The sequence below is a fragment of the Rana temporaria genome, chromosome 1, assembly GCF_905171775.1.
Source record: "Rana temporaria chromosome 1, aRanTem1.1, whole genome shotgun sequence".
In the NCBI taxonomy this organism is placed as follows: Eukaryota; Metazoa; Chordata; class Amphibia; order Anura; family Ranidae; genus Rana; species Rana temporaria.
In genome coordinates, this window is record NC_053489.1 from 493,889,594 (window position 1) to 493,903,103 (window position 13,510).

Here is a 13,510-nt window from a genome sequence, read left to right on the forward strand (position 1 = left end):
CACTTAAGTAAAAGTCCATGAGGAAATAAAACATATCCCTTGATGATAAGCATAAATTGATGTAGGTTAAATCACTGCAGTTAATGTCCTACGATCCACACCACCAAGTGACATGTAAACAGTATAGGTGAACCCTCCACCGGAATAATGGGCTGCTTACCAGAGGGCAAGCAAATCGAGCAATTGGCTGTAGCCCAGCCACGGCCTTTAACTCCTCAGGGACCCCGGATGGAACAGGTTAACCACAGGTATTCGATGGCAGCCAAACTCCAATTATATCTATAGAGAGTGGGTACCTGTAAGCAAGCCAAGGCTGTAGGTGTGTGGCTTGATCATCTGTCCTATAGTGTGTGCTGACTATGCCTGGTGAGAAGTTTTTTGCCAGCAAGCGGCAAGTCAGACAGGATCGTGCCAATGCTGCAATTTATGCTTATCTAAGGGATATGTTTTATTTCCTCATGGACTTTTACTTAAGTGATTCATGTTACTTATATATGGACTTTTTCTATATACCATACTCTCAGAGTTTCCAATCAAGAGTGTTTTAAATTTTGTGGCGCGGCTTTTTTGTTCTTGTATTGCTATCTGTGTATCGCACGCTAGCTGCCCGCTATAGTCTGTTAATTTAGTGTGAGTATTAGCGCAGTTTTGTTTTTTCCCTAGGGAAGGGGTTAACACTAGGGGGCGAGGAAGGGGTTAATCATGTTCCCTGGGTGTGTTCTAACTGAAGGGGGGGTGGGACTGACATTGTACATACATGCCGGGAACGCGCGTCGGGGTCAGGGGCGAGCGCCCCTATTGGCTGAACGGCGAGATGACATATAGCTACGTGATCTCGCCCAGCCGTGCTGACCTGCCCTTGTATAACTGCGGCGGCTGGTCGGCAAGTAGTTAAAGTATAAAAAAAGCCAAACTTTTTTTTTTTTCAGATTTTTTCATATTTTGGATTGAATTGGGAAGGACTAAAGCCACTGTATCTATTTTCATTAGACTCCCAAACAGATACACAGCAATAAATATCTGACAGTAGTTCTAATCCCTCACCACTCTGTCTAAATCTAAATAAGTGTTGCCTTTATTCACTGTGGGGGTTTTTTTTTAAAAAAAATTCATTTTGGCATCTCAGTGCTGCTGATTTCCCCAGTTTCTTTCAGCCATTTTCAGTCCACATGCTCTTGCTTCAGTATCATAAACATATTATTGCTATGCACCTTTCCTGCCCGATGTGTCTCGGCACAGAAGCTTGTAGTCTCAGTCGGGGGAGAGTTTGAAAGTGTGACACCACAGGGGGAGCATAACAGTTCATTGCCTTAAAGGGGAAGTTGGGCCCTACTTCTACGATTGATCAAAGGAGTGCAGGTGTTCTGCACTCCTTTAACCCATTTTCAGCAGGCTAAAGCCCACTGTTGGTAAATGTCACTCAGCTGGTCCAGGCTTGGGAAAGATCCAGACTTTATAGTCGGGATCCACACAGAAGCCTGGACTGGTAGCTGGCTCAGCCTCTCAGCACTCTGTTAAGAGGCTAAGCCAGCTGCTCTTTCCCCTTCCCAGTTCAGTGCACCAGTGATTGCTGGAGGTACAGTGGAGCGAAAGGGAGATCTGAGCTATTGGTGGTGCAGAGGCTGTGGGGGACAGATACAGCATTGCATTGATGCTGCATCCACCTAGATAAGTACAAGCGTTTGTTTTTTTAATATATATAACCCATACTTCTCTTTTAATGGTGGCAGGATCACCAGATATGAAAGCTGCAGGTTTAAAGATATCAAAAACAACATTTGGAGATGCATTCAAATATCTGCTTGTGGTTCAAAGAAGTCTTAATTTTTTTTTTTTTTTACTTTCAGTTAATATTTGGGCGATATGAGAAACCAGTGGGTCATTTGGCTTATAAGCATACAACATAACAGGACTATAATTTTTCGATTGATTTTCAAAACAAATGTGCTTCTTTTTAAAGCATGTTTGTGTATGATGTTTTTCCTGGATTATAACCATGCCATCCACTTGTTCTGATTTACCAGATTATTGACTGCATCTTGACAAATAATACTGATAATTATATATTGGATTTATGGTTGCTTTATATTCTTTGCTATAGGGCATCCAAGTGACCGCTACAACTCCCTCCATGAGGGCAGTCAGATTTGAGACCGGTCTGATAGAACTGGAGTTGTCGAATCGAATTCAGACGAAAGCCTTACCTGGAAGCAGTAGCTATCTAAAGCTTTTTGGCAAATGTCAAGTTGATTTGAACTTAGCTCTTGGACAAATTGTGAAACATCAAGTAAGCATCTTTAGATTTAGTTAATGTAATCATTTTCATTTGGCTTTTTTATGTACATGGTGAATTTCTTCTTTCCATTACCATAACTTGTCTAGACTTGTATTTTGTTGCAGTCATCCTTACATGCCTTTTCTTAAATATTAATATATTGTGATTCATGCAGGTTTATGAAGAGGCTGGATCAGATTTTCATCAAGTTGCCTATTTTAAAACCCGCATAGGCTTGCGTAATGCACTGCAGGAGGAGATCAGCGGCTCTACAGGCAGAGAAGCAGTGCTTATTACCTTGAGTAGACCCATTGTCTATGCACAGCCTGTAGCCTTTGACAGAGGTACTAGCAGCTGCCTTTCTATTCCTGTCTACCTTTCACAATCAGTGTAGAGTACCCTAAACAATACTTTACTTACCTCAGATGTATAAAAATATGATCATAAATAAGAGGCTGATTTTCTTAGCTTATTTCGGTCATACCTATGTGTGTGTTCATAATTTGTTCCAAAACACATTGCAACCTTTTCATTCTGTACAGTTCTCTTGCAAGCACTCACAATTTATAAAGCCTGCTTATGTTTATTGTTTTTTTTTATAATCCTTTTAGAAACATTTAAATTCTTGCAGCCCTGCTGGTTGCTTGCAGGTATTTTTATATTCTGCATCTTACAAAATGTGCTTGTTCCCGATTGAGTGTTCATAATTTGACACCGTTTACGTTTTTTTTTTTTGCTTTTTTTCCTGGTTATGTTGCTCATGCCCACAATATTAACCATTAGTCTCTATATGTACTAGATCCTGAAGAGATTTCCCAGTTAATAAACTGAATAGGTATGACAAAGTTTTATCATTTACTTCTCATAATGACATATAAAGTGACTTAATTTGTATCCCCTTTTTCCGATCAAAGCTGTGCTATTCTGGCTGAATTATAAAGCAGCATATGATAACTGGAATGAGCAGAGAATGGCACTAAACAAGGATATTCACATGGCAACAAAGGAAGTAGTAGACATGCTGCCCGGAATTCAGCAGACATCTGCCCAGGCTCTTGGAACTCTTTTTCTCCAACTCACAGTCAATGATTTGGGGATATGTTTACCTATCACCAATGCACCACAGGTATTGAGCTCAGCACCACACTTAAATTTTTAACCATTTGTTATAAACTAATGTGTAGTAATTTATATAAGCATCTGCAGGATACACATATAATTAGTGATGTGTTACACTTATGCCGAGTACACGCGATCGGTCAAACCGATGAAGCTGACTGATGGTCAGTCGTGCCTACACACCATCGGTTAAAAAAAACGATCGTGTCAGAACGTGGTGACGTAAAACACAACGACGTGCTGAAAAAACAAAGTTCAATGCTTCCAAGCATGAGTCGACTTGATTCTGAGCCTGCGTGGATTTTTAACCGATGGACGTGCCTACAAACGATCGGTTTTGTTCTATCGGTTAGGTATCCATCGGTTACATTTAAAACAAGATTGCTTTTTTTTAACCTTTGGATAAATAACTGATGGGGCCCACACACGATCGGTTTGGTCCGATGAAAACGGTCCATCAGACCGTTCTCATCGGTTTGACCGATCGTGTGTACGCAGCATTAGCCTTTTCATCACCTCATTCTTTTTATGATCAATTTCTGTTTTGTTTCTTCCAGGCAAATCACACCGGTGACTTTGATACAGGCTCTGCATTGGTACTGACCATTGAAAGTACTTTGATAACAGCATGCTCATCAGAGTCTCTGGTGAGCAAGGGGCACTTTAAAAACTTCTGCATTCGTTTTGCTGATGGATTTGAGACCTCTTGGGATGACTGGAAACCAGAAATCAGAACGGATCTAGTGATGAATGCATGTAAGTATATTTCTCTGTTCATTTGTTTTGTTATAGCCACAAAATGTCAAGTAATACAGTGGGTATAGAAAATAATCTTCCCCCCCTTTAAAATAATAACAACTCCATAGATTTTCAATGGGGTCTAAGTCTGAGCTCTGACTAGGCAATGCAAGGACATTCACCGTTTTTTTTACCTTCAACCACTGTGTGGTCATTTTTACTGTGTCTTTTGGCTCATTGTCATGTTGGAAGGTAAACCTTCTTTCCGTTGACAACTTTCTGGCAGAGGGCAGCAGATTTTCCTGAATAATTTGATGGTATTTTACCCCATCCGTTTTTCTTCGCTCCTGACAAGTGCTCCAGTCCCTGCTGCAGAGAAATACCCCCATAAGAGAATTTTTCCACCTCCATGCTTTACTGTAGGGATGGTGTTATTTGGATGGGGAGCTGTATTCGATTTCCGCCAGACATATTGTTTGGTGTTGAAGGCAAACAATACAATTTTAGTCTCATCTGACCACCTTAAATGTAGGCCACATAGAAAATAGTGTTATTGTCAAATGAGACTAAAATTGAATGGTGATTCTTTTTTATACCCACTGGGCCAGATTCAGAGAGATCGGCGCATCTTTAGATAGGCGTAGCACATCTCATATGCGCTACGCCGTCATAACATTGAGAGGCAAGTACAGTATTCACAAAGCACTTTGCTCCCATATGTACGCCGTGTAACGTAAATGGGCCGGCGTAAGCCCGCCTAATTCAAAGTAGGGCGTGTTGTATTAAAATGAATCGTGACCCCATGTAAATGAAGCGCCGAGTCCGAACGGCGCATGCGCGCGCATGCTCAGAACCATGTCAAATTTACTCCCTAACATACGCCGGCTCAATGCCTGTGACGTGAACGTAACCTATGCCCAGCCCCATTCATGTACGACTTACGTAAACAACGTAAAATTCCTTTGCATTACCTGCGCCTCATATAGCAGGGGTAACTTTACACCGGACGTACGCCTTACGTAAACGGTGTAGCTTACTGCGACGGGCGCAAGTACGTTCGTGAATCGGCGTATCTAGCTCATTTACATATTCGACGCGTAAATCAACGGAAGCGTCCCTGGCGGCCAGCGTAAATATGCACCCAAGATACGACGCCGTAGGAGACTTACGTCGGTCGTATCTTGGCGAAATTCAGGCGTATCTTGTTTCCTGGAATACAGCGCATAGATACGACGGCGCATCCTTGAACTTACGCCGCGTATCAACAGATACGTTGGCGTAAGTTGTCTGTGAATCTGGCCCACTGTATGTAGAAATTCTACTAAATGTGTACACCTTCTTTACAAACTGTTCCGCTCGGACTATTAAAATCAAATCACCCTTCCCCTCGAAAACAGTTTCTTTGCCTTTGAAGCTTAGAACTTCATGGGAAACTATGGTACATTTTCAGAACATACACTCTTAAGGTATTATTGTAGAATTTACCTAAAATTATTTTATCCCAAGTCTTTTAACTGTTTACAAACTTGATAAATCATATTTGTATTTTCTATGCAAATTTTAAAATTATCCCTATAGTGACTAAAGTGAATTATGTTTTATATAGGTTTTTAGGTAAATTGTTTTATAAGTTTACAATATCAGCTCTTTGTAATTTTGAATTGTTTATACATTTTGGAAAATCACTTAAGCCTAGTACACACCACTAGTCTGTAAAAAAACAACCTGACATCACTGGTAAGAGCCACTGTACTAACAATCCAATGTTAGTACAGTATTCTCCCCTGCTGTTCTATTGTGTTCTGACAGGGGGACTGTGGCTGAGAGCGCTGATCAGGAGACGTTAGGCTGCTGGTTTTCCAGCATGCTCAATCGAAAAAAGCTGGCCGAACAGCTGCCATACACTAGAGCCGAATGTCGGCTGTTTTTTTATTAAACCAGCTGATGTCGCCCAACATTCGGCCGTGTGTACTAGGCTTAAGAGTGTACAGGTGAATGGGTACAAAAAGCCTCCAGTGCTGTTTCTTTTTATATATATATGATATAGGGAAAAAATTACAAGCTTGTCTTTTTGAATTTTAGGGCCTGGTGGCTACAGAATTGGGTTGATTTACTAAAACGGCTGCATTTGGAATCTGGTGCAGCTGTACATGGTAGCTAATGAGCTTCTAAGGCTGGGTTCACACTGATACTACAGGATAAATATATATAATAGTGCGCTATATTACAATGTGTTGGTAAAAAAATATAGTGTGTAAGGCTGCCGACACAACATGGAAAAACTGTAAGACGAAATATAAAGAAAAAATGTGGCGCCAATAAAAACACAAATGCCCTGTAAGGCAGTATCAGACTCACAAAATCAATGAGACTTGGACAGTGAGTACATATGAAGAGATCGAGGAGACTCCCCCACAATCAGGTGAGTACCCGGATCAATAAATCGTGAATAATGAGTGTATCGACTCAAACCACATTTCAATCAACAGGGAAGTGAAATCCACAATGTAAAAAACTGTGCACATAAATGAAAACAAGTAACTGTGATATTCATAAAGTGTCAAAGTAGAAAAGAACAATGGTTGTCATGAACCATGAAGTCCCATTTAGTGCATATAAATAATTTGTATGCATAAAGTTTATACAGTCCCAGGGAACATCAATCTTTATGGTAAACGGTGTTATATCTCCAGACAAAATCAGCAGTAGAAATAAATAAGTTGTACCCTTACCGGATGGAGTAGACCACATCTCACCATACGGTGGGGGGTCTTCAAGGCTTGCGTAGGCCGATTGCCTTACAGGGTTAACTCTCCAGGCACTCCTAATGCTCTTTTCCGGTAGGACCTTTCCACTCTGATTGAACCAGGGATCTGGAACTGGTGACAGTGATGATGATATTCCTGGAGGTAGATATGCACCCCAGTAGAAGTATTTTGATACGAAACCGGTCGGGCATCTGATCATATCCATCCCACACTGCGCACAGCTACTTTTATCCTTCTCTGAAGTGTGTGTGCCCTTGATGCTAAGATTGCTTTTGCAGTGCTGCTTTCTTTTTTGGTGTGATAATGGTTTATTGAGAATCCCTTATTTGAGACTTTTGGGAGCTTATCCTTATTTTTGAAAATTTTTAATAAATTTTTTTATGCGATGAGGAGGTGTTTTTTTCTTTTCTTTTTAATTTATACTGGTACACTGGATCCCCTGAGAACTCCAACTACCTCCAGGAATATCATCATCACTGTCACCAGTTCCAGATCCCTGGTTCAATCAGAGTGAAAGGTCCTACCGGAAAAGAGCATTAGGAGTGCCTGGAGAGTTACCCCTGTAAGGCAATCGGCCTACGCAAGCCTTGAAGACCCCCCACCGTATGGTGAGATGTGGGTCTACTCCATCCGGTAAGGGTACAACTTATTTATTTCTACTGCTGATTTTGTCTGGAGATAATACACCGTTTACCATAAAGATTGATGTTCCCTGGGACTGTATAAACTTTATGCATACAAATTATTTATATGCACTAAATGGGACTTCATGGTTCATGACAACCATTGTTCTTTTCTACTTTGACACTTTATGAATATCACAGTTACTTGTTTTCATTTATGTGCACAGTTTTTTACATTGTGGATTTCACTTCCTGTTGATTGAAATGTGGTTTGAGTCGATACCACTCATTATTCACGATACTACAGGATAGTCTTACGACTTTCATCCTACTTTGCTCTGAGACATCGGTCCTACATCCATCTGACTTGAATGAACAGGATACTACTTTGATCCGACTTTGTGATAGTCTGACTTGTCCTTTGACCAATCAAAACAATCCAGTGTGAGATAAATTCCTTTTACTGCTGCTGTAATCACCATGTCGGATGGTAAGGACAAGGGTCCTACTTTGATCCGACTTCAATGATATTCAATAGGCTGAAGTAGGATCAAAGTCGGACCAAAGTAGTACAGGGAGCATGCGACATGAGCTCCCAATGTCAGAGCATTTCTCATACCAGTGTGAACCCGGCCTAAAGTCGGCTTGTTCAATTAAGCTTTGGCAATAAAACTAGGAAGCTGATTGGTTTTTATGCTGAGTTGCACCAGATTTTTCACTTTACAGTTTTAGCAAATAAATCCTAAAGTCTGATCATTTTGTCCGTAGTGTTGGTAACTTACAGGCGGTGTTCTTATTTCCGGTGGATACAAGTTTATCTTTGAAGAGCATGACATGTAGTTACCGTAATAGTGTATGGCATTTATCCTTAACTTATTAAAAGTTAAATATTCTTGCTTTTGTAGGTGTTGTGCCAGATGGAACATATGAAGTGTGTTCTCGGACAACAGGGCAGGCTTCGGCAGGTACGATCAAAATAGCAATTCCTATAATAACCTTGAGGATTTATGAGAATGCAGTTTGGTTTGTATATTCTTGTGCTGAGTTTCTAAAAAAAAGAATGCACTCATATTCATATGTATTTTCTTATTCAACACTAGAAAGCAACAGTGCTGGCACGTGGACCCTCAATGTATTGTGGAAGATGTGTGGCATTGATGTGCATATGGATCCAAATATTGGAAAAAGGCTTAATGCCCTTGGCAATACTCTGACCACACTGACCGGAGAAGAGGACATAGATGATATTGCAGATCTGAACTCTGTAATCATGGCTGATCTCTCAGATGAAGATGAAGTTGACAGCATGTCTCCTACAGTCCATGCAGTATGTTCACATACAAGCATTTGCCATTATTGTGTTTGTCCTGATTTTTTTTTATTTCACTTCAGGCTGACGCATACAGTATGCATTTGATTGTCTATAGGGAGGAGGGCTAACCATGATATGCAAGTGGGTATGAATGCTGGTGGCTAGATACAACGCTTCTTCCTTTTTGACATTTCTACCTCAAGCTGATATGGCGGTTACTTAGGAAATGTAGCTCATGTTAAACCAGTAATGCCTCCAGAAATATTTTTGTATTTTGCTTACTGTCTGTTTCTAATATAATACCTAATCATTTAGAGCATTGACCTACTTATTATTTAAAACTAGATTCTATGAACCAATTGGGAGAAATATGTTTTTCAGTCTCTAGGCAATGGCATGATGCTAACTCATTCTACAATCCTGCCAATGTAAAGTCTCACATGGACATGCCACTGTTCACAGTAGTTTATCTGTATTGGTATGTGTAATCTTGCTATGTATTGATAATAGGCTTGGAACGCTGCAATTAAATTTGCACTAAAGCTTAAAAAAAATCCACAGCAAAGAGAATTTTGCCATATGACTGTGGTGCCTAATGTAAGTGTGTACAATTTAGATGAAAATGCCTTTCTATCCTCTTTATTGTAGGCAGTATATAGGCATGCACTTGTTGAATTTATACACAAGCAGGATTGTGTCATTTTTAAGGATAGATTACATTTGTGAATCTGAAAGCTGAGTGAGAAATCTCAGAAGCCAGTTGGTCAATCTGACTAAACAGATACAGCTGGCTGTACATTAGCCTTTATTAGCCCTTTCTGTTGTGCTATTTAGAAGCAATAAAGCTTGCTGACACTTGCTGTACATTGAACAGACTGGCACCTCAATTAGTTTGATACAGATTTATTTCTAAGTTACTGGCATTTTATAGAAGAAGATCCTGGACTGCCGCACTCCTTAAAACAATGTCTTTATTGTACAAATGAAATCCAAAAAACTGGCATTTTTCAAGCTTAGGGTAAATTTTATCAATACATATTTTCATTTACTTTTAGGGATATGTATATATATATATATATATATATATATATATATATATATATATATATATATATATATAGCAGTTTGCCTGGGGAAAGTTCATGTACATTCGTTCTGTGAGTATGAAGTAAAAAAACAAATCCCATTTCCTGTTCTGGGCAAAAGTCCTTCAGTGATTTAAAACAGAATATACTACATTTGGACATTAGATGGTGCTAAGTATTATAGAAATTTCCAATGATGCTTGATGCCACCTAGTGGCCAAATGTAATATTTTCAATTTTAACAGCACAGGAACATTTGCTTTGTTGCTCGATTCACACAGAATGAATGTAGATTCACTTATTATTTTTATACACCCCTTATTGTTACCAGTCATGGTCAGGTGCTTATTACAAGTTTTAGAAATATGTAAGAGATCATTAACTAGAGTGTTTTTTGTGCGTAAGCCAGGAGGTATACTTACTGTTTTGTGACCGAAATGTGGCCCTTTGGGGAGCAATAAAGCCTTTGGTTTAGAGTACTCCCTCTCCTCTCATAATGTTTATCTTTGCTCATTTTCCTCCGTTACTTTCTTCTAAACTTTGCAAGGTAGTTGCTTCATCAATTAGTATATTACTGGATTGTCGGAGAAACTAATATAATGTTTACATAATGTTTACTGTCCAGAATTCAGAAGCAGTTTTTATAAAATGGAGAAAGCCACAAGCTTTACCTTGGTCAGCGACTTGTAATCACCTACTTGGCCTCAACCACAAACGTCAACGTTACTCAGTCCCCTGCAGATTATCTCTCTGGTTCAGGAAATATCTGACTCCGGTCCTGTCAGTACACACAAAAGCGCAAGCAGGTCTCGCTCATGGGCAAATGTATGTAAAAAAATAATAATAAAGTTACAATAAAAATGGTCTTCAAATCAATCCACACATTTAATTGGGTGAATTGTAAAAGGAATGAAATCTGTTACTAAATCTATGATTATTGCATGCCTAACTCACAGGGAGATTGTGTTGCAAATGATGGAGTTATATAGACCTTTGTGTTATGAATATTGGTATGTAACAAATTATATTTTTCTAGGATACTGTTGACCACAGACGACCTGGGCAGCTTGGAAGCCAGAGTGTTGATCAAAGAGGAAGGAAATTTGTGAAACGCTTGGTTGATATACGAGAACTCAATGAACAAGCCAAAAGTTATTGATGATCTCAAGTAAGTAACTTTTACAGGAATAGTTTTGGTAGATCTGAAATATATATCAATTGTGTTCGTGCAAAAGCAGATTCCTGAAGTTTTTTAGTTATTCCCTAGCTATTGCTGTGACTGTTGCACATGTGTATTATGTCATATGGTAAGCACAGGAAACTGGGTAGTAAGCACAATAAGTCAAAGGTTACAGCTTAGAGAACATGCACTCAAAGCAGAAGTAGAAGATTACGGCTTAAAATAAAATTCTCTAAATCTACTTGCATCCACAATCTAGATTTGCAGACTAACCTACCCTGCAATGAAATAATCGATATACATTCCTTTTCTGAAGCCGGTCCCACCCTGAGCTATTAGCGGTGGCTTCTCTAAGTAGATAAGTAGATGGGTGCAAAAGAGACAGCCGACAATGGAAGCCCCATAGTAACTCTATGGGTCACGTCACTTCCCAGGCATTTCCCAGCCGTTGTCGGCTGTCTCCTGCACAGAGCTTCCGCTGCTGGAGACTGACCAGAGTGGTTTCAGAAAAGGAATGTATAGCAATTTTTGCTCTACAGCGTTAGATCGGTTAGTCTTATATTCTGGATGCAAGTAGATTAGAGATTTTAGTTTCAGGGTGAACTTTCACTTTAAAGCCGAGTTTCTGACAAAAAAAAAATTAGAGTCAGCAGCTACAAATATTGCAGCTGCTGACTTACCATTAGGATACTTGCACGCAATGTCCTCACCCGAAGTCGATCTGTCCCGCTCTCGAGTGCAGGTTCCGGCATCTTCAGTAAGGGAATCAGGAAGGGAAGCCTTGTGGCTTCACAGCCTGGTTCCCTACTGCACATGCCCGAGTCGTGCTGTGCATCCTTATTGGTCCCTGTTGTCTTCTGAGACCTGTGTGTTTCTCAGAAGATAGTGGGGGGGTGGGGGCTTGGGACAGAGGAGGGGCCGGACATGGCGTAGATCACCACGGAATCTGCCAGAAGTAGAAGAAAATACCTGTATTAGGCAGGTATCTGCTCCCCCCCCCCCTAAAGGTGCCAATTGTGACACCGGAGGAGGGGAGGAACCGGAAAAAAGTGGAAGTTCCATTTTTTGGTGGAACTCTACTTTAAGTCCTTTAGCTTGTATGCTGTTGTATATATTTTCTCATATTTACATGGGACTCCTGCTGCTGCTCTAGTGTGTTCCCACAATCCAAAAACTTAGCAACAAATGAATGGTCTTTTGTGCAATTTTATTTTCTTTGTTGGTTGAACTAGATGGACTTGTGTCTTTTTTTTCAAACAGAATAACTATGTAATTTGACCCCACACTGTGTAGTGTTCTTGCTTGTACCATGGATCTGCTGTAGAAACATCAGATCATAAGCTCCATAGGGCCAAACACTGGTCCAATGATGAAAGTGTAAACTAGTATGTCAGTGCTATATGATCGTCACAAATATTTGCACTTCATTTGGTATTGTAATGCTTTTAGATGAAGAGCAATACATACCTGCATATATTCTGCAATCCTTATTCTTTTTTTATCTGCTGTCCAACCCCACTCAGATGATATGCAGCACTTTATATTAATTTTCATGTTTAGAAGTGATTTTAAGATTTCTGTCAAGTTTGCATTGCAGTGTGTGTAAAGCAACGTGAGTTATACAAAAAGTTTTGTCAGAACGATATGAAAGAGCATTTAGACATAATGGCTTAATACAATATTGAAAATAATGCATTATATGTTGACATTGAAACTAATTATGCATTCTATTTTTTTGTAAGAAAACTTGGGGCAAGTGAGGGAACCATAAACCAGGAAATTCAGCGCTATCAACACTTGGAGTCAGTGGCAGTAAATGACATTCGTAGAGATGTTCGAAAGAAGCTGCGCAGATCTAGCATGAGGGTAGGTTGCTGAAGAGCATTTTCATGTATATAATAAGATATTGTTGAGTGTAAATAAGAAGCTTTTTACTTGTTATAATTGTCTCCTCACTAGGCAGCCTCCTTGAAAGATAAATGGGGTCTTGGATATAAACCAAGCTACAATCGTTCCAAGAGTATCACTGCTTCTGGAAGACCACCTCTGAAACGAACAGAAAGAGCCAGGTACATGATGCTTTATACTCTCAAGGATTTAACATATTAATTAAATGTCTGCGCTAAGAATTACCTTATGTGCACAGTAGCAGAAGAAATAGGAGTATATACATTATTGGGCCCAACAACTCACTTGGTTGCCATTTTTCTTTTTCTTTTTTTTATATATATGCATCAAAGGAAAAAGTGAGTCTTTATCTGCTCAAGTTTAAAAAAAATAAAACAAATACCAAATGATCTTGTTTGAGATAAATATACCCTGTTTTTTTGTACACTTTTTTTCTACACATTATAGGGATTATATTAAAGTACCATTAGTGCTTATCTTATATTATACCATGCGTGCTTAT

The 13,510-nt window shown here is 39.5% G+C and overlaps 1 protein-coding gene across 1 annotated transcript in view; it reads left to right on the forward strand.

Moving 5' to 3' along the window:
- The window catches only part of KIAA1109 (KIAA1109 ortholog), a 393,986-nt gene that overhangs the window by 316,644 nt on the left and 63,832 nt on the right, over positions 1-13,510 (forward strand). The window contains 10 exon segments of the mRNA XM_040330387.1: positions 2,102-2,287; positions 2,451-2,619; positions 3,190-3,401; positions 3,952-4,150; positions 8,429-8,488; positions 8,624-8,850; positions 10,957-11,067; positions 11,069-11,088; positions 12,843-12,966; positions 13,060-13,169. Coding sequence (XP_040186321.1) covers positions 2,102-2,287; positions 2,451-2,619; positions 3,190-3,401; positions 3,952-4,150; positions 8,429-8,488; positions 8,624-8,850; positions 10,957-11,067; positions 11,069-11,088; positions 12,843-12,966; positions 13,060-13,169 — 1,418 coding nt within the window.